Source organism: Dunckerocampus dactyliophorus, chromosome 8 (assembly GCF_027744805.1).
Source record: "Dunckerocampus dactyliophorus isolate RoL2022-P2 chromosome 8, RoL_Ddac_1.1, whole genome shotgun sequence".
Lineage (NCBI taxonomy): Eukaryota > Metazoa > Chordata > Actinopteri > Syngnathiformes > Syngnathidae > Dunckerocampus > Dunckerocampus dactyliophorus.
Window position 1 is genome coordinate 25,306,769 of NC_072826.1, and position 22,007 is coordinate 25,328,775.

The 22,007-nt window shown below is 39.7% G+C and overlaps 1 protein-coding gene across 3 annotated transcripts in view; it reads left to right on the forward strand.

Moving 5' to 3' along the window:
• The window catches only part of LOC129186030 (retinoic acid receptor gamma-A-like), a 59,768-nt gene that overhangs the window by 27,211 nt on the left and 10,550 nt on the right, over positions 1-22,007 (forward strand). The window contains exon 1 of one of the 3 annotated variants that reach the window (XM_054783827.1): positions 3,403-3,950. The exons of the other annotated variants lie outside the window; for them this stretch is intronic. Coding sequence (XP_054639802.1) covers positions 3,806-3,950 — 145 coding nt within the window. The 5' untranslated portion in view covers positions 3,403-3,805. Of the gene's footprint in view, positions 1-3,402; positions 3,951-22,007 lie in introns of those variants that run through there. 3 annotated transcript variants of the gene reach the window in all.

The following is a 22,007-nucleotide window of genomic DNA, read 5'->3' on the forward strand; positions in this document are numbered from 1 at the left end:
GAGAGAGAGAAAAGAGAGAGAGAGAGGCCATTGTTCAGCTCTGTGTGTTTGTGTCAGACATGACGACGGGATGAATAGCTGAAGAACCTGATTGTGAACACTTGTAATGTGAAACGACCACTTTGGGAGTCTTTAACCCATAAGAACCCACAACCACTTGTGCGTAAAGGATGATGGCACAGTTAAAGTGCTGGTATGGTATGTATAGTATGGAATGGTATGGTATGGAATGGTATGGTGTGATATGGTATGGTATGGTATGGAATCGAGATGGTATGGAATCGAGATGGTATGGTATGGAATGGTATGGTAGGGTATGGTATGATATGGTATGGTATGGTATGGAATGGTATGGAATTGAGATGGTATGGAATGGTATGGTATGTTATGGTATGTTATGGTATGGTATGTGATGGTATGGTATGGTATGGAATGGTATGGTATGGTATGGTATGGTATGTATGGTATGGTATGTTATGGTATGTTATGGTATGGTATGTGATGGTATGGTATGGTATGGAATGGTATGGAATGGTATGGTATGGTATGGTATGGTATGGTATGTATGGTATGGTATGTTATGGTATGTTATGGTATGGTATGTGATGGTATGGTATGGTATGGAATGGTATGGTATGGAATGGTATGGTGTGATATGGTATGGTATGGTATGGAATGGAGATGGGATGGAATGGTATGGTATGGTATGGTATAAAATGGTATGGTGTGATATGGTATGGTATGGAATGGAGTAGTAGTAGTAGTACTTTATTAATCCCACAGCAGGGATGGTATGGAATGGTATGGTATGGTATGGAATGGTATGTTATGGTATGGTATGATATGGTATGGTATGGTATGGAATGGTATGGTATGGAATGGTATGGTATGATATGGTATGGTATGGTATGGAATGGAATAGTATGGAATGGTATGGTATGTATGGTATGGTATGTATGGTATGGTATGGTATGGTATGTATGGTATGGTATGGTATGTATGGTATGGTATGTATGGTATGGAATGGGATGGTATGATATGGTATGGTATGGTATGGTATGGTATGGTATGGAATGGTATGGTATGATATGGTATGGTATGGTATGGAATGGAATAGTATGGAATGGTATGGTATGGAATGGTATGGTATGATATGGTATGGTATGGTATGGTATGGTGTGATATGGTATGGAATGGAATGGTATGGTATGGTATGGTATGATATGGAATGGTGTGATATGGTATGGAATGGTATGGTATGATATGGTATGGTATGGTGTGATATGGTATGGAATGGTATGGTATGGAATGGTATGGTATGGTATGGTATGGAATGGTATGGTATGGTATGGAATGGTATGGTATGGTATGGAATGGTATGGTAAAAACATTGTAAATATAAATTAAAATATAGGATAAAATATTCACAAAATAAAATAAAAATGAAAAAGTCAGGATAAGTAACATGGGGGGGTGGGAGGCATGGCTCAGGTGGTGGAGTGGTCGTCTCCCAACCCTAAGGTTGCTGGTTCGATCCTTCGTCCTCCCAAGACCACTCTGACGTATCCTTGGGCAAGATAGTGAACCCCCGGTTCCTCCCGATGTTGCATCAGCAGTAAGTAAATGTGGTAACAGCACTATACAAGTGACAGTTTATTTATTCACAGTGAGAATAAATATAAAAAGTGGAGGAAAAATGAAGGAAAAGTGCTGCAATTTGGATACGTTGGTAAAGCAACTTGGGTTTATTTTTTAACTTTTGGTAGAAGTGATCAAAAGCGAGGCTGCTTTTTTCCATTCCCATGTATACGTTTCACATTCTTATGTATTTGTTTCACATTCTTATGTGTTTGTTTCACATTCTTATGTGTTTGTTTCACATTCTTATGTGTTTGTGTGCACGCACAAAGCAGCGGCAGCAAGGCGGAGGCGGGGAGGGTAATTGTCTCAAGGTGTGGAGAGAGCTCAGCAGGCTGTTATTGTGCCGCTCTGCTCCCTGCAGTGTGTCATTATAGCGTGTGTTTGTGTGCCCGGCCATGATGTTGAAAGACAGGTACGAGGGGGAAAAAAAAAAAAAAAGGCGTGGGTCAGATGTGTGAAGCGGAGCGCAGCTTCCCTTTAACTTGCAAATAATAACACAAATAAATGTATTCACTCTGGGGGGAAAGAACGAAACACAAACAAAAATAAGAATTATTATTGTGTACAAAGCCAAAGGCATGACATGTTTGGGAGAGTGCATGTGTGTATGTGCGTGTGTGTGTGTGCGCGCGCATACGTGTGCGTGTGTGTGTGTTGCAGCCCCAGTGGGGGTTTCTCCTAGAGTTCATCCCTCTTGAAGGAGGGAAGGAAAGGGAGGAGTGGAGGGAGGAGAGTGAAGCTGTCTAGTATACAAACTATTCACACTGCAGGCCCGCGTGTCGCCTCACCTCACACACACACACACACACACACACACACACGCACACATGTGTACGCATGCACACACACACACACACACTCCAATAAGCTGCTAACTTAATCCACTTGGACCTGATTGAAGGAATTGAATCAGTTAGCCAAACACAAAGACATGACTTCAAATACAAATACATGAAACTTGTTTTATTCTTGCAAGAAAACACCTACTGTGAAAATGACTTATAATAAGCATCTATATAGATGTATATACATACACATATATACATCCATAAATATATATATGCAGAACAGACCAGGACTATGAAACAAGTGAGAACAAGTCAAATGGGGCTTTGGAAAGTCAAATTGAATCTTGCTCGGATTTCAGTGTTTATTATTATATTATTTTATTAGTATTGTTATTACTCATATTTCGAACGCTTTTTAAAGTACTCAAATACGCATAAAATTCAAATGTGTGAGGCATAAACATCTCCACGTGTTTAGTGGGTTTTATTGTGCTAAATTTGAAAGTGAGTTGCATTCATTTCACTGAAAACAGTTCAAGGTTATTCAAGTTCACGTCCCACATTTTTGTTAAGTTATTTTTCTTTATATTTTTCTTTATATTCTTTACACATTATATTATATATATGTTACATTTATTCCTCATAAATGTTCTCGTTCTATTTTTTGTGTTTAATATACCTAAATCACCTAATTATTTTTATTCTATTTTATTTTACAAAGCCTTGTGACATTTGTGAAATTTTTATATTTTTTTTATATACACAATATAAATTCTGGAACCATGTAATCTTTTTAGCTGCGTTTTTAAAGAAAACTAAGTTTTGGGTCTTATTAGGCATGAAGAAGCAAGATGATAGATGAATTTTAATGGTTTTCTCTGTAAAACTGCCAGCAAAAGTGGAGAAAAATCAACTTCGCCAAGCAACAGTTGTCCAACAAGCAGCACATCATCATCATCTCGATGTACACTTTGCTGTCTTCCTCCAAACTGGTTTTTGTTTATTTGTGTTTGGACCAAAGCCAGCGTTTCTTTCTGAAGTCACTGCATAAAAATGAAAGACAAGTCAAGAAGAAGATTCCAAATGAAAGCACACTGGTTCGCCTTGAAAGATGAAATAGGAGGCTGGAAAAGGTTGAAGGAGACCATTGGGAGGGAAAGTGCGGGGTTCTCCGTGCGGCCAATCACACACCTCGGCTCCTCCCTGGACCCCGCCTCCTCCCCTCTGTGCTCATGCGGTTGGAGAGTGAGAGGCCCAGAGAGCCGGCGAGAGGGGAACTGAGATCAGTTACAGAGCTGAGGCACCAACAAGTGACCTGAGAGCAGAAAGAAGGAGGAGCGTTGAAGAGTGAACACTTTGTAGCTCAAACAAGCGGCATGTTTGACTGCATGGAGGCTCTGGGGCTGGCCCCGCGGCCCCGCTACGACATGTCTGCACAGGGCTCCTGCATGCTGGCCAAGGCCCCGCCGTTCTTCCCCAGCCTGGACCCCTTTGCCTGGGCCGGGACTGGCAGCCTTCAGTGTGAGTACACTCTGTGGTTCCACCTCATTCTGTCCATCACACACATTGTGTGTGTGTGTGTGTGCGTGTGGGTGTGCATGCGTATGTGTGTGTGTGTGTGTGCGTGTGTATGTGTGTGTGTGTGTGTGTGTGCATGCTCTTATCAGGGCAGCCGCTCGTGTGTTATCACGGTGCTCTCTCCACAGGAAGAGGCAGATTCCTCTGGATGCTCTGTGCCCGTTCTCACCCTGTCCGTTTGTTTGTGTGCTTAGCGTGGGCTTTGTGAGCGCACGTTTATACATCATCGTGTTTGTTTTCTTTATGAATGACTTCACATGATTGACAGCCGCTTTCAACAATGCAGGACCTGACCTGGCAGCTGTAGTCCACAAAACAATGTCTGCACAGAAACAAGCTTTGACAGATTGAAGGCTGGTGGGCCTTGAAGTCACGTTGGTGTGATTTTCCTATGAGAAAGTCACGCACACGGATGACGTTCAGCGCTTTAACAACGCTAAGATAATCACGGGCGCCCATTATCACACTTTTGCCTCTGTGGTTTGTGGTCTTTGAACCGTTTGGAGTGGAGGCATGGCTTTGGACGCTCTTGAAAGCCAGCAGTCCAAATCTGTCCAAGCACTATTGACCCAAATTCAGAATACTGACTGTTTTGTTAGGCTTGCGTAAATATTTCCCACAAACATATGCCTTCAAAATAAGCAGTTTGGAGGTACGGACTGGAAAAAACCCCTGGGTCATAGCTTGACTCCTAACCTAAATTTGGCAATGATACCACAAATACTGAGTATATTGCAGAGGTTTTTCTAAGGTTAGGATCAGGCATTCCGAGTGTGTACCCTTGGTCAGACTAGGTCACTAGGTCATCACTACCACCAATGCTTCCTGACACTCTATCTCAGGGGTGTCTAAAGTGTGGTCCAGGGGCCATTTGTGGCCTGAGGCATATTATAAAAATATAATTTAACAAAAAATGTTCTTAAAACAACAACAACATCAGTAAAAATGGAAAACTCCGCCATAATTTTACTAGTATAAAGTCCAAATTTTAACAATCTAACACGAAAAAGTTGTAATTTTAAGAGAATCACGTAATATTATGAGGAAAAATAATGTCGTTTAGTAGCATTATGTTGACATATTAAAGAAAAAATATAAAAAAAATTTTTAAGTTGTAATATTATCAAAAACAAGCAAAACAATGAATAAAGTTTTAATTTTTGGAAAATTTGGTTGCGGAAAAAGTTCTAGTAAGTTTGCCACATCCTGCAGTAAAGCAAACAATAACCTGCCACCCAAAAACGTAATACAGCTCTTCTCAACAAGAGAGGAGAAATAGGACCTTAGGTAAAAATGTAACTTTAAAACACTGAGCGCGCCTTTAGCACATCAGAATGTGGAATCAAGTTATGGAACAGATTGAGTAAAGCACTCAAACAATGCACACAGTACAAGCAGTTGATGTTTACAAAGTACAAGGAAGAAGAGTCCTGGACCACGGTGCACATACAATGCTACAGTATGGCCAACTTACATGCAGTCTGTACTCACTCATCATCCAACCATGTTTCTGTCAACTAATAACCCTTTCATCACTGACTGTTACATCATTTATTTACAGTGATTCTAAACCTTGACTATTGTACTACATTATTATATTGCCTGATCATTTTCCTATTTAAAATTGGCAAAGAGTACATTTGGAATACAGGAAGTGAACAAATGTGTTGTAATTGATGTGAAACGGAGAGGGGGTAGGATTAAATAAGCTTTGCTTCTTCCTACTGCTCTTGGGACATGTGGAACTGGGAATGTATTCCAATTTATTCCAATGTAACTTGTCTGCTTGTTCAAAATAATTTCAACCATTACCATGAGCATCATGTCACAAGAATAAAGTCAAACTATAATGGGAATAAAGTCATAATTATGAGAAAAACATTAGAAAATATAAGTTGAAATAGCTGGAAAATGTAAAAAACCCAGCAGAAATGGGGGGGAAACAGCTGTAATTTTTTGAGAATAAAGTCAAAATATTAAGAGAAAAAAGTCGTGTTCCAACGAGAAAAAAGTTGCAATTTTACGAGAATAATCTCATAATATTATGAGGAAAAATAATGTCATTTTAGGAGTATAGAGTTGAAATATTAAAGGAAAAATTACATTCTTACATTCTCAAGTCATAAATAATATCATAACTGTTTGGGCCCCCCTTAGCAGCAACAACTGCAATCAAGCGTTGGCGATAACTTGCAGTGAGTCTCTTACAGCTCTGTTGTGTGCATAAAGGGCAAAAAAATCATAAGATTTGCAGTATTTTAAGCGCGTGCATTCCACACAATTGGAGCAGAAATTGATCACGGATACGCAATCGTGCCTTCATCACACTAGCGTAACAATGAATAAAACTGAGCAAAATGAAGATAGTGCAGAGACCTGCTTGTGCTGTGTGACGGTGTTGAGAATTGTGGTGCTTGTGAAAGCACGGCGCCGTAAGCGGTGGCTAATGAGGAAGTGCCGTGTTGCTGGTGTGGACAGCGGCGGAAAAACGAGTGCAAGTTACTATTCCTCACTTTAAAACTGTTAGCTACTTACTTTTTCGTTTTTGCATCGACGTTTGCATACAGTTTCGGTACACATCCCGACGTTAGCGCTAACACCAGGGACATAATTATTTCCTCCCATCGTTATTGATAATATGAATACAAATGATGGTTTTGATCAGCGGCTGAGGCAGCAGGGGTCACCAACGTTTTTTCTTGCGAGAGCTACTTTTAGAAAATGAAAATGGCCACGAGCTACTCATTTTTGTAGAAATGATTTTCATACCTTATTTCAACCCAAACAGATCAAATATGCTTGTTTTACCAAAACAGTCCCAAAATGCTGGTATCCACAACTCACATTTTATGTCTCAGAATGCTTTTCTTTCTAGTGTTCTCACATTATTAACTGAAAACCTGAATGAAAAGCAGACCTGCGTGCGTCTCATGTGGTCGTGGGGGGCTACCTGGTGCCCGCGGGCACTGTGTTGGTGACCCCTGGGCTAAGGCAACATAAACTTTTATTGATTCACATGTTCGGCAACTTAAACTCTGAGCGTGTTGAGTGTATTTATGTCCAAGTATGATTTGGAGGGTCGGCCATCAAGCACTGCCAAGTCCACGGTGTTGCTTAACGATGACGGACGAGCGGTCGGCTTGACAAACACCCCAGCGAGGCCTGTTTGGACTCGCTCACGCGGGAGCTTCCCCAGATACCAGCCTCAGGGTGCACTCACACTCAGCACAATCGTACCGTGCCTGGACCCGCTTTACACCTGAAGCGCGGCACGTTCGGCTAGTAGGAGCTGTCTAAATCACCACGCAAACGTACCGTATAGCGGAGCCATAGAAAGACAGGAATGCGATCGCTCCTCGCAAGTTCTTCATGATAAGCCGCACAATTGGTAATAGAAATAAAATATCAAGACTCAAAATGATCCACATTCCACAGTAGATATCATCAGAATGACTTGAAATAATCCACAAAGTCAGGGGAAATTGCAGTAAAACGGGAAAATTAGAAACGACAGGACAAAGGATTTGCTGGTTATTCATGCTCAACTAGTTCGGCTTTTTCCTCAAACAAGCAAAAGTGATCAGCTGGAAGCGTCCCGGAATAACCTGTTCATCTATTTGAAGAGAAACGTTGACTCACCTGTGCCGTTCATACCTTTAGACTTCATGTACTTACAGTATGCTCATTTGTGCTGCGTATTAAACTACTACTATTATTAATAACGCTGCCATGACGCTACAGTTATTACTCTCAACTTGCTTATTTGTGGCTTCTCTCATACTTTCACTTCTTCACTCCTCTCTGCTCGAGTGTCTCCTCTCTTTTGGGTGGAATGAAACATTTATGATCATTTATTGATACACGGCGAAGAAAACTCATTGGAATGCTTTTGAAGCAAATAGCTTTTATATGACATCATCCAGTCGTAAAACTTCCAAAAGAATTTGGCTCTCAGACATTTTGCTCTCATTCTGAGCTAAGACACCGTCTGACATCGATCAAAAATGTGAGAAATTAGTTCATTTTCAATTTATTCATGTTAGAATTGTCAGCTGAAGTACACTGGCATTTTGAGACATCAAAAACACATTCATGCTGGTATAAATGGAATTGTATATTTTTCATATTAAGGCTAATATTCACTGGAAAATCCCAAAATAAATACCTGAAAATCCAGGTAAAAAATACTAACAAGATTTTTTTTTTACTTTGTTAGACTGATGAACTTACCTTAACCTTGATGGACATTTTATGTCCATTCATACATATTCAATATAGTTTTTCTTCATCATTTTGGTAGCTCATGGCTCTTTTTCGTCCAATTTTTTCAACTGTTATTTTTATACTCGACTTTTATAGTCGACAACCATGCAAAGTTTTTAATGAACGTTTAACTTCAGAAGAAACTACAAAACATTCACTCCTTTTTCGGATTTTAACTCTTGAAACGCTAGTTTAAGCATTTCAAATATGCTGTTTTATAATCCTAAAAAAAAAAAATCACCAAAAAATGAATTCTTTTTCAAATAATAAAGGGTGTTTTTGGTTTGTTGCTGCTTAGAATCTCGGGTGTGTCAAAGTTCAGCAACAAAACCGATTTGATTGCGTTTGTATTTTTTTTGCAGTGCCAGATCCTTCCTCGTAGCATCATTCGCTGTGAAAAATCCTCGTAACTTTTGCGGGATAATATTCCAATTAAAGTTGATCACTGTACAGCACGTGAAGCTCTTTCTTATGTGGGAAAAATAAAGCATGATCTATTTGATTTCCTTCTAACATTCATTTGTACCATTTTTATGTGCAACTGCCCTTTAGCATATTGCACGGGTAAATGCTTTTTATGTTTTCATTTTGTTGTAAATATAAAGCAGCTTGCCATTTGCACTTAATTAACAATGATTACAACATTGTTCAAGGTCGCACAGCAAAATGGAGGGGGGATAACAACACATAACACGAACCATAATCATGGTGTCATATAAAGAGAGAACAGAAGAGATAAAAGAAGTAAATCCACACAGGGAAACTACCAACGCTACATGGAACGACAAACAAAATATGACATAACGTTAAATATGTCAAATTAGGAACCATTTACAAAGCAGTCCGGCAAAGCATGCTGGGAAGCAGCATGTGCTGATTCAAACTTGTATTTGTTTTTAATAAAATGCACTGGCGTTTTTAGAATGGGGTACGATACGGAAAAAAGCAGATTCATAGCGGAATTGAAGTCATTTTTACGGCTACGATAGAATTCGTATCAATACAGAATCTTACATAAACGTACGAGACGTAATCTTACGCAACAAAAGTTATTAAACACTCAATCGTGAGTTTTATGATGTAGAAATGATGTCGTTTTATCAAATACAATTTTGTACACCCTAAAGTAATTTTTCTGAGGGGGGGAAAAAAAAAACGTCTCACTGACTTCCACGTTTTTACGCACGATGTTATCTCGCTTTTTGTGCGCCTCGGCTTTCCCCCTCCCCCCTCTCCGCTCATCACCGTCTTTGCCAAGAAGAGACTTCCGTAAAGGTAAAAGTGATGTTAAACGTTCATTTATCCATTTCAGTGGAATTATTTCACATTTTTCTGCATGTAAAACTGTCTATAATTCTATAAAATTGTCTATAAAATGTGTTTTGTGTGTGATTTCCTATGGGACAAATTGATCGGGGTTTCAAAGGACTCTTTTGGAATGGATTGATAAGGAAAACTGAGGTACTACTGTATTTTTTTTTATGTCCATTTCAGTTCTTGCTTGGATTTCACTTTTTGCCGTATAATCAATATGAGTCAACATGAGGAGGACTGTATGAAGACAGTGTGTGTGTGTGTGTGTGTGTGTGTGTGTCTTCCCATACATGAACGTGAGAGGACATTAGAAAGTAGTAGACGCCCCACACACTCCTCTTTGCTCAACCCTTTCCATGAGCGTGTGGTATCGGGAGTGTGTGTTCTCTAATGTCATCCTCGCAGACACACACGGCTCAGTTTACACGCCTCGTGTTGTGTAACCTGCAGCTCTGTAATGAAGCCATTAGAATTAGAAAAGGCCTCAATTAAGAGATTAGCAGGCATGGGGGATGGGGGGGGGCCATGAAAGAAGAGGAGAGGGCTTGAATTTGGTTTTGGGATTAGCCCCACAACCCCCTGACACCCCCCTCCCTCTCGTTGACTTCTTATATGATGGTGTTTTAGGCCTGGGGGGTGGGCACTTTGATACGTTTTGTACATTAAAGATGCTGAAAGCAAGGTGGGCCAGCACCATGTCACACACACACACACACACACACACACACACACACACACACACACGCAACATACTCGACTCACGGAATGACGGTAATGCGATTGCTCCTCGCATCCCATCCTTATTGATGATAACTGACACCGTGCGTAACAGGAACAAACACAAACATTCAAAATGATCCAAAAGACGGCACAATTGCGACATTTGTTTACGCAAGAAAGACGCATCATTTATTTAATGCGATTGCTCCTCGCTAGCATCAATGATGAACGCCACAATTCATAACAGATGTAAAAGACATCATCTTTCGATAGAGCAACCTGCGGCACATCCTAAAAGTAATCATTCATAAAATTTTTATTATAATAAATGGATTGATTCATTAAGAGCACAACAATTGTACACAAATCAATTACAAATATTATGAGAACAAAGTTATGAGTTATGAGGAAAAAGAATGTCATTTTAGTAGCATCAAATTGAAATATTAAAGGAAGACTTTTTTTTAAGGTTGCAATTTTATGAAAATTAAGCAAAACAACGAATAAATCCATTTTTGGAAAATTAAGTTGCCGAGAAAGTTACAAAAGTTACGTACAAGAGTCAAAATATTATGGTGATAATAATTGTCATAATTACGACAAGAAGATAGAAACAGGAGAAATGAAAAAAAGCTGGAATTTTACGAGAATAAAATCAAAATATTAAGAGAAAAAAGTATTGTAACAAGGAAAAAAAGTTGCAGTTTTAGGAGGAATTCCCTCTCTAAATATTTCAATCATTTGTTCATTTTCTGTGCTGTGCGTCCTTATTTATTTTAATATTTAAAAAAAAAATGAAGTCATAATATTATGAGAAAGAAACAAAACAAAATAAAGCTGTAATTTTTGGAAAATTTAAAAAAGTTATTACGACAACAGCATTTACGAAGATTATTTCAAAAGGAAGTTGAAATATCTGGAAAATGTAAAAAACAAAAAACAGCATAATGGGGGAAAAAGACCAAAGGGTGAAGTTGATAGTAACAATAGGCTTTTTCATCAACACACTTCACAAAGCTGAGATGCAGTTGTTTCTTGCAATGTACTCGATATAACTTCTTAGCGTATCTACATGTACACGCCTTGCTTTACAAAATATCAAAGCGGCAAAGTCGCATCCTTTCATTTCTCACGATGTGGCCCTCGCTGGAAAAACGTTTGGACACCCGTGAATTCGAGTAATGGGAAGCGATTCAGCCTACAGTATATTATTGGGTATTTTTATAAGCGAATTGATTCTTTTATCTTGTGTGTCAGAATGGCGGCGTTAGTTAGCTTGTGTAGATTAATGCGTGTTGCATGACAGTAAATGATAAATGAATCAAGCTGCCACATCAGTCGGGCAGAAATGAGAAGAGTTGAAGGTTGTTATGCGGCACGACCGGCTTGATTTCAGCACAATTCTAAACTGCAATGATCCGACGTGTGGGACGTTTCCAGCCATGTTGCTGCAGTCCGCCCCAAATCCAAGGGCGTTGTTCACGAGTGTGTGAAGCTTGTCAAGTTGAAGTATTTGTCCAGGATTTCTGGTGAGCTTGTGCAAACGTGTGTGTGTGTGTGTGTGTGTGTCTGCTACTTGGCTTTTTTATGGAGTCGTCTTCAGGACAGCAGCCTGGTTTTCACAGTCTTTCCTTTAAGAGGCGCTACCAATGACAGGAAGGACTCCTCCTCCTCCTGCCAGGGCAGGAAGGCAGGAGAGGACAGGGGGGAAGAGGGTTATTATCGAGGGCTACGGGTGGGTAGGGGGGAGTGTGTGTGTGTGTGTGTGTGGGGGGGGGGGGGGGGGTGCTGGTATTGAACTTAGAACAGCTGATGAAAGGGATTGTCACTCACATCTCCCCCATCTCCTCCCTGCTGTTGTGGTAATTACTCACTCAGCATATTTGCGGTCACCCCCCTCACCCCCACCCCTTACACACACACACTGCTGGTGAATCCCAACAAAGTAACTTGAAGCACTTGATCATGACAATCCATTGAAAGTAGTCCAATTCTGGCAGACCTTCGCGTCTCCAAACCAGCAGCATCACACAAACCATGCAGGCGACCCACCCACGGCCCCAACACACACACACACACACACACACACACATTCACATGTGCGTGCACATTCCACGCGGTGCCGCTGAACATTTGGTGGAGCCAGAATTGATGTAAGAACTGCCGCTTTTTTTTCTTTTTAATTCTTAACTGTGAAAGTGAAAAAAGCAGTATGACGCTCACTATATACTGTATGTTGCATGATGTTTAGTGATATCATTACATACTTTATTTATCTATTTACCTTATGTATTATTCTTATATATTTTCCAGTCATGGAAAACATGGAAAATGAGAAAAGTTATCCTGGAAAATTATTTACTGGATAAAAAACACTGAATAAAAAAACCCCATTAAGATGTCATCACTGCACTATCTTACAAAAACACCACCTTTAAGTTGTAATCAAGTATTCAACCCTCTGTCTGATAGACAAAATCATCCATGGCCTGTCATCTTCTCCTCTCAGCTTGTAAACTGCAGGAATATCTCAGGGAGTAACACGAGGGGCAGTCCGAGAAGACACGGGAAAGCGCTGTTAGTCAGAGTGCCACCCTGAGAACTGACTTCTTACACGTTAATAGTACAGTACACGTTTGTTCATCCTATCCCAACTGTGCTGTCACTTGTCTCCCTTGACTTGATGTTTGACTATTTTAAAGGAACTGCACTTTTTTTTTTCAATTTTGCCCATCATCCACAATCCTTATGTGAGACATAAGGATAAAACACAACACACATGTCATTCTCTTTTCTTTTTGTTGTAAAGATTAAAATAACACAGAAAGAGACAGCTCATTACTGCACGTAATGGGAAACACTCAGCCTCCAAACACTCCATTTCCATATACTGTGATGTGCATATAACCAACCTACAGCAACATTGTTACTACAGTACATACATAAGCCACACCAGTCACGTGTGGAGCAGCCATATAGTGGCATACGGTCACGTGTGGAGTGGCCATGGAGTGGCATACAGTCACGTGTGGAGTGGCCATGGAGTGGCATACAGTCACGTATGGAGTGGCCATATAGTCACGTGTGGAGCGGCCATATAGTCACGTGTGGAGCGGCCATATAGTGGCATACAGTCACGTGTGGAGCGGCCATATAGTGGCATACAGTCACGTGTGGAGTGGCCATGTAGTGGCATACAGTCACGTGTGGAGCGGCCATATAGTCACGTGTGGAGCGGCCATATAGTGGCATACAGTCACGTGTGGAGTGGCCATATAGTGGCATACAGTCACATATGGAGTGGCCATGGAGTGGCCATATAGTCACGTGTGGAGCGGCCATATAGTGGCATACAGTCACGTGTGGAGCGGCCATATAGCGGTGCGCACAAGTCTGTGATGACCAGTCAGCTCTTTATTTGACAGGAGCCAATCATGTGCCATGAAAAATGGAGGAAAAAAAAAAAAAAAAAAAAACCTATGACGAGCCTGTGAACCTATTGGATATTGCAGGAGGTCATTACTCAACATAACAGTCTGACTCAGGGTGTCATCTTACAAACACCATTAAAGTCATCACACAGCAACTAACACTCAACATTATGCCTCAGAAATATAGAAACAGGCATCAATATGAGTTTTATATTTTAAAAAAAACAACATTTTAAACTGTTCCCATGATGCATTTTGGTTGAGAAAATCTTTTCATTGGAGGAGTACAGAAAATGGCGATGCAATGCTGCTTCTGTCTACCAGAGGGAGCCAAAGCAAAATGAGTTAAGTTGCTGTCATGGCAGCGCCCCAATGAATGCGTTGCTCAGACGCAATGCCTTATGGTAAAACGTGTTGTTTTTTATTTTAAAGTGATATTGGGACATGTTTGTATATTTGTATATACACCTTTTGAGTATTAAGTTGTGGTGTGATGAATTTAGCGCTGTTAGCAAAGTGTTCTTTGACAGATGACACCGTGAGTCAGACTGTTGTTATGCTGGTATATCTACTGACCACCTCTCCACTGACTACCAATGGGTTGACAAGCTTGTTGTGCAATAATAGCTCCTGATTGGCTCCTGCCAAAGAGAGAGCTATCACAGACTCACGAGCTGCACACTATTTAAACATTAGTAGTAGTTCGGAAGTAAAGGAGATGTCGCAAGGTTAGAATTTAGCCATAAATTAACTGCCACTGTGTAAGTCACAGTGTTCAAAGTTTAAGAAAAAAGTAGTGGCTTACACAACGGAATTTACGGTATTATTATTAACATTGTTACGCCGATTGAACTACATTCCTGGCACACTGACACTTAGCCAGAACTACTAGCCAGAGCTACCAGCCGGCTAGAGACTAGCTTCACCACAGACTCGCCCGCAGCACGTCAGTGAGTGCGAACTCACAATGCCTCAGACCAGTAGAAAAAAGGTAAGGCTACACATTTGAGCCGACACCACTGCTGCTGTGTTTTTATTTCTGAGTTTGGAAAAGTTAATGCTAGGTGTAGGCATTCGTTTCTACGTTGCTATGTGAATGTGAAATCAATGCGCCCATGAAGGAAGTTCCAGTAATGCTTAAAAGGGTCAAAATACTGTAAGTAATACATGGTATCATGATTGTACCTGTTACTACATGGTCACAGCATGGACATAAAACCATCAAACCTTGTTGCAGGTTTTTGGAGGTGTTTTAATACCAGTCTTTGTAGGCGGCATAGATGTGTGTCCAATTACGTGCACTACAAGGCTGTCTCTTTTTATCGTTTTTATATTTTTAGAACGCACAGAAAAGAGAAAGACATATGTGTTCATGTCTCAAATCAGGATTGTGGATGATGGGCAAAATTCCCCAAAAAAAGTGCAGTTTTCCTGTTTTGAAAATTTGTTTTCATTCATTTTTTATCCAGTGTTTGCACTGTGCTCAATTTTGTAACTATACAGGGTTTGTATAGTTGCATCTATTTATTATATTTTTTTTTACGTATTTTTATACTTGCATGGTTCTCTTTATAATCATTGTACTGTTGTTTTACGGAGACAAATTTTAACATCTGTCCAGGGACAGCAGATGAAAAATAGCCTTTTGGCTAATTCTGGTGCATTTGCAGCGATGCTAATAAATACACACTGTCCCTGTCAAATAAACCAATAAATAATAAATAATTTATCCTTCCCCTGCAGTGTGATGCAAACGGGTTCAAAGTTAAGCGTGTGTGTGTGTGTGTGTACAGTGTGTGTGTGTGTGTGTTACCACCTAAGCTTCTGGGCAACATTATGGCACAGCGCTCCTCTGCTTTTAGCCGACACAGAGCCCGCTTTTCAGATCCTGTTTAGGACTTAGTGCCTAGAGCAGGGGTGTCCAAAGTGCGGTGCGGGGGCCATTTGCGGCCCATGGTTGTTTTTCGAGCAGCCCACGGCACATTGCAAAAATATAATTTAAGAAACCCAACAACAGCAACATCAGCAACAGCATCAGTAGTAATTTTACAACAATAGTCAAATTATTAAGAGGAAAAAGTTGTAATTTTATGAGAATGTCGGAATATTGTGAAGAAAAATAACATCATTTAGTTGCACAAAGTTAAAATATTACAGAAAAAAATATGTTACTTTTTAAAAGTCGTAATACTATGAGAACAAAACAACAAAGCAGTATTTTTTGGAACGCTAGGTTGCAGAAAAAGTTATAATGTAATGAAAATGAAGTCAAATTATTATGGGAATAAAGTCATAATTATGAGAAGAAAATTTGCAAGAGGAAAGTTTAAATAGTTGGAAAATGAAAAAAACGACCACAGCAGAAATAGAAAAAACAGCTGCAATTTTATGAGAATAAAGCTAAAATATCAAAAATTCATATTCTAATCATATTCCACTGAAAAAAAACTTGTCAATATTATGAGAAACAAAACAAAATAAAGTTTGAATTTCTGGAAAATTAATTTAAAGTCAAAATATTATGGGAATAAAGTCATAAGTGCAAGAGGAAAATTTACAAGAACGTTGAAATGATGAGGGAAAATAATTTTCATTTTAGTAGCCGAGAGTTAAAGAAAAAAGATGTCGATGAGGCCGTAATATAAGAACAAAATTTGATACGTGGAGCTTTGTGTGTAAGCCGGCGTGTTTTTCCAGGAATTTTTAAACTCAAATTTCCATTTTGTTCTAGGTGAAGTTGATTTTTTTTTTTTTTTTTTTAGAGCAGGGCAGGGGTGACCAAACTTTACCATCGAGGGCCACGGAAAATGATATTTTGTAAAGCAACACATGTAGATATGCTAAGAACTTATACAGTCAAAAAATATTAGGCCACCCTTGTTTCATCAGTTTCATTTTAATGCCTGACACAACTAAAGGTACCTTTGTTTGGACAAATATAACAATGACAACAAAAATAGCTCATAAAAGTTAAATTTTTTGGCAGTACAATGCTATAGCTATTCATGCGAGAACTTAAGATTTGGGTTATTATCAAGGAAACCATGGAAGTTGCTAGATATGAGCTCTTATGAGCTACAGTATATTTGTTATCATCGTCATATTTGTCCAAACAAATGTACCTTTAGTTGTGCCAGCATTCAAATGGATCAATAAACTGAAGAAACAAGGGTGGTCTAATCATTTTTTCCATGACTGTGTGCATGACGTTATATTATTAGCAGCAACTCTGCTCTTTTTTTCCCTTTTTCTTTTGTCCAGGCTTTTTTGTCCAACTACAGTACAGGTATTTAAACTTTCTTCTTAAATGATCTTAGTAAAGTTTTCTTATTGCAATATTATGACTTTATTGCCACAATATTTCCACTTCATTCCATAATATTAGAACTTTTTTCCCCAACCTAATTTTCCAAAATTTACAACTTTATTTATTTATTTGTCATATTACAACTTTAAAAATAGATATGTATTTAATTTATTAATTAAATATAATTATGTCAACTCTATACTACTAAAATGACATCATTTTCACTGTAATATTACCAGTTTAATCTTGTAAAATAGCAACTTTTTTTTGGTAACATTTTCTCGTAACTTTTTCTGCAACCTAATTTTCTAAAACTTTATTTGTTATTTTCTTTTTCATGTTACTAATTAAAAAAAAATAATTTATGCTACTAAAATGACGTTATTTTTCCTCATATAGTACTTTACTCTCATAAAAATACGTTTTTCTCGTTACATTTTTTTCAAATATGTTTTGTTAATATTTTGACGTTATTCTTGTAAAATTACTGCCGATTTTTCCATTTTTGCCACAGGCCAATAAAAAAAACAGCCGCGGTCCGCACTTTGGACACCTCTGTTTTAGAGTGTCACCCAAGTGTGACGCTATGTGGGCCCCCCCAGGCCAACATCTAGTTGTGTGATGTGCGATGTTGGAAGGTGAAGTGGCGCTGCACGCCATATGTCACTGTGCCACCCAGACACACACACACACACACACACACACACACACACACACACACACACACAGCCTCAAGCAATAAAATAAAAGAAAAAAAACACCTTCAATGTCAGTCAGTGTAAAAGCAACCACATGCTGCTGTGTGTGTGTGTGTGTGTGTGTGTGTGTGTGTGTGTGCGTGTGTGTGTGTGTGTGACACATGACATCAGTCTTGGCCTTTCATTGTCTTGGACTTGTGAACACACTCTGGCAGATTGGTCAAGTGCGACTGAGACACGGGCGGCGTCAAATGGTCAGACTGCTTTTCAGATGTCAACTAAGTGTAAACTCCAAGGCCAAACTGGGATGTTGTTGTTGTGGTACGGAATTGTGGGCGACAGGAAGTGGCGGTGCTTGTGGAATAACTTCATTGCAATGTAGCTGACACTCATGCTGGGCCTCAAATAGAATACAGTAATGTCTTGTTTATCGCCATTAATCAGTTCCAGACCCGACTGTGTGAATTTCCGCCAAGTAGAATTTCTTATTTATACATTTTTGGTAGTTAGAGCATAGAAAACCTGTTTAGAACCTTCTAAATACAGCTTTTAACATTATTTGAGCCCTCTAGGCATGAAATAACACCCCTATAGTCATATTTACACTCCGATTACCCAATACAGTACACAAAGTAAGACATAACATACTCACACGTTAGCGTTGGGAGAGTTCCTTGTTCTTTTTTTACTTCCTACTAGAATACTATATATATCATCACGTCTTTGAATGTGCCTTCTGAATGCCTTATATTTGTATTTTACTTTGTTTAGCCATTTTTATGCTTGAAAATGCTTCATTTAGGACAAAAATAGGTAGAATTTGCTTGAACATGCATTTTTTGACTAATAGTTGGTCCTATTCAGCCACAAAACAGCATGATTTATGAATACATTTTTGAAAAACTGATAGAGCGAAGCAGCAAAATTCGAAGCGCAGAGTATAGTATGAATACATGCACCATTACACCCCTAGTGGTAATTGCCCATTACTACGCACTCATCATTTTGAGTTTTTTGAATGCAACATTTGTGTACTGTGACACCTGCGTACTGCATTTTGCCGTACTTGTCGGTGTGAGCACACCTATGCACTTAAAAGATGAAGTGTAAGTATGCAAGTGCACCAGTTAAGAGGCAGCCATGCTGTTGCTAGGATGTTGTGGCTCCAGTGTAAAGGAGACGATGTTTGAATTGGACGCTGATTCCCACCAGTCATGTTGTCTCTTGTGGCTCCAACAAAGGTGTGCTGCTGATTGATGTGATGACACACACACACACACACACACACACACACACACACACACACACACACACACGGAGAGAGAGGGTTGAGCAGCAGGTTAAGACCAGGTTGCTGTTTCTTCAAGCCCAGCCTCTGAGGCCAAGCTCAGTTCAGGGTGATGACAGCTCTCTGACAGTTTTTGGCTCCTCTCCCTCTTTTTCGTCACGCCAGGTATCACCCCCAACCCCCCCATCATAACCTGTCTCTTCCTCAACTCACGTCACGCCTGCTCGCACTTTTCTCACCACACTCAGACGTGGTTGTCAGTCGCCGGCGCTCTGCTGGCGCCAGATGTGCTTCCACGCTTTCAATAGCAGCTTTTTATTTCCACTCTTTGCATTGTTACTATGTCAACACATGTCAGGTGACAGCTTTAGCTCCACCCATACTCCCTCACCTGAGTTGGAAAAGACTAAAAAGTCAACACTTTTGTGTGTCAAACAGTGTTTGACACCACAATGAAACAATGGAAAGCCTGTATGTCTTTATACAGTACATATTATATATATTTATTTATTATATTTATCTTATTTACCTTCACGTTGGAAACAGCTCTCAGTAAAGCCATTCATTGCCACTTCGCCCTTGAAATTTGGCGGCTTCACTCTATCACGGTTTTTAAAAAATATACAGTATGAATTAATAAATCATGCTGCTAATCCGTTGAGTATTTGTCAACAATTTGCATATTTTAGCAAATTTTACGTATTTTTTGCCTAAATGACACATTTTCAAGCATAGAAATGGCAAAATAAAGTAAAATACAAATATAAGGCATTCAGAAGAAGCATTCAAAGACGTTGTGATGATACTGTATGTAGTATTATACACTGGTCACTAGATGTCAGTAATGTTACTGTAATGTTGGGTGAGACACACAAGCACCAGACCTGGTCGGTGGAAAGGCTTTTGTGTGTGAATGATCTGAACAGGCACACTAATCCCTAACACGGGCTACTGTTGCGGCCCAACGTTACTTCCTGTGTGCACCAGAAAACATTTACAGCAACACACGTGCGCAAGAGTCTTATTTATGTTTTATTTTCTCTCAACCCTTCTAGATTAATCCCTCAAAGGAGGAATCCTTACTTGTAATGGGATATTTTGGTACTTAAAGAGCATAGAAAACCTGCTTACAACCTTCTAAATCCGTTTTTTAACATTGCAAGGCATGAAATAACAGCCCTATACCCCTACACCCCAACCCTTTATACTCCTACCACACAATACAGCAGACATAATAACAGAAAATAAATATAAGAAAAAAATAAGATATAATATAGACTCCCGTATGTTAGCATTGAGAGTTTGTTGTTGTTTTTTTTACTTTCTTAGAGCGTGGAAAACCTGTGTACGATCTTCTACATTTGGTTTTTACCATTATTGACGCCGTCTAGACATGAAATAACACCCCTATAGTCACCTTTACACTCCTGTTACCCAAGATAGTATTAGGGATAGTATAATAATCCTGTCTATTGTGTATAATTGTTTTTTGATTAGAGTCTTTAAGGCAAAATAGAGTGCACTACTTAGCTGCCAGGTCAGGTCAGTATCCTAAAGGATCTGCTCCTATGAAAGTGACAGTAATAACTAAGCATGCAAAGTTTTTTTTGTTCTCTTATTTACTATTGCATTCAATTATTGTATTTAGTGTTTTCATTACTGCACTTTATGCTCTTCATGCATTGCGTGTACATTTTTATGGAGGTATTTCCACATGAGGGTGAATTGTTGAATGTCGCTTGCCCACATTGGACTTTTCAAGCCCCTGCTGGGCAAGTAGTTAGTAATGACCCTCTTCAGCCAAGGTCAAAGTGAAATGGCGAGGGCTTTTATTTCTGGGGGTTGACTGAGAAGTTGGTGTCCTCACGTTCACCTCCTTCCTTGTCTTTTCTTTCTCCTTTTCATTTACTTTTTTATTGGATTATTCCTTTGTGCTTTACCTTCTGAAACCTTAGCACTCCTCTTAATGACGGGCTGCTGGGTTCACATTGGGGTTGCTCCAGCAGGGTGGGGATGGAGGGCTGGGGAGCACATTTGGTCCGGTCCTGTGCTAGCTAGTCATTTCAAGGTGACAGGAAAGGGGGGGACTGACTTTGCGGTTTTTGACCCCCGTTCTTGGATTTTTTTATTTTATTTTTTTTTACAAGGAAGGGGATCCTTGGTGTGAATAGCTGCCCAAGGTGACTGGCTGCCAATAAAAGGCCCGTCAGCCTGGCCTGGGGCCTCCTTCCCATCCCAGACAGAACCTTTATAGGGCCGCTTGTAAGCCTGGCCCACTATTAAACTCTGTCCTGCCTGCACTGAGGAATTTAGGGCCAGGAAACAAGGGGGCGGGGGTGGGCAGAGGAAGGTGAAGTTGGGGTGAGTGAAGGTGAAAGTTGAAAGGCAATCTGCTTCTTCAGTCATTATCACCTCCAAACGTGGACCAGCCGCACTTTTGCTGGTGCTTGTTGTTTTTTAAGGTGAAGAATAACAGCGGTAAGTCGGCCTTGTTGCTGCTCTTGGTTTGTGTTAAAAAAAAAGTCAAACAATGTACAGTCACCGCCCCAGTTTTCATATTTTGCCTCAGTTATTGTGCAATATTGTCCACATTACAAACTAGTCCGCTTGCCCTGTATTGTACTGTTCCACAAAATGGAGTGCCCAAACATAGCACCCTACGCGTTGCTGACTCACCGTCCGTGCATTTTTTTTTAGTGCGGCTGCTAAATAACCCGCCATGGGGCAAAAGAAAGTTGCGAGCGTCAACAATTTGATAAGAAGCTGAGAAACACTACTGAACTCAACTGGACTCAACTGAACTCAGGGAAATCAGCATCAACAATAAGTTCCATCCATTCCTCACATGTATTTCACATTGTTTTTAGCATGTAAAACTATTATTATTCTCTATAAAAATGTATTTTTTGGTAATATTTTTGGGTGTCTGTAACGGACAGTATTTCTTATGGTACATTTGTGCATTTTGGTTTTTGTCGG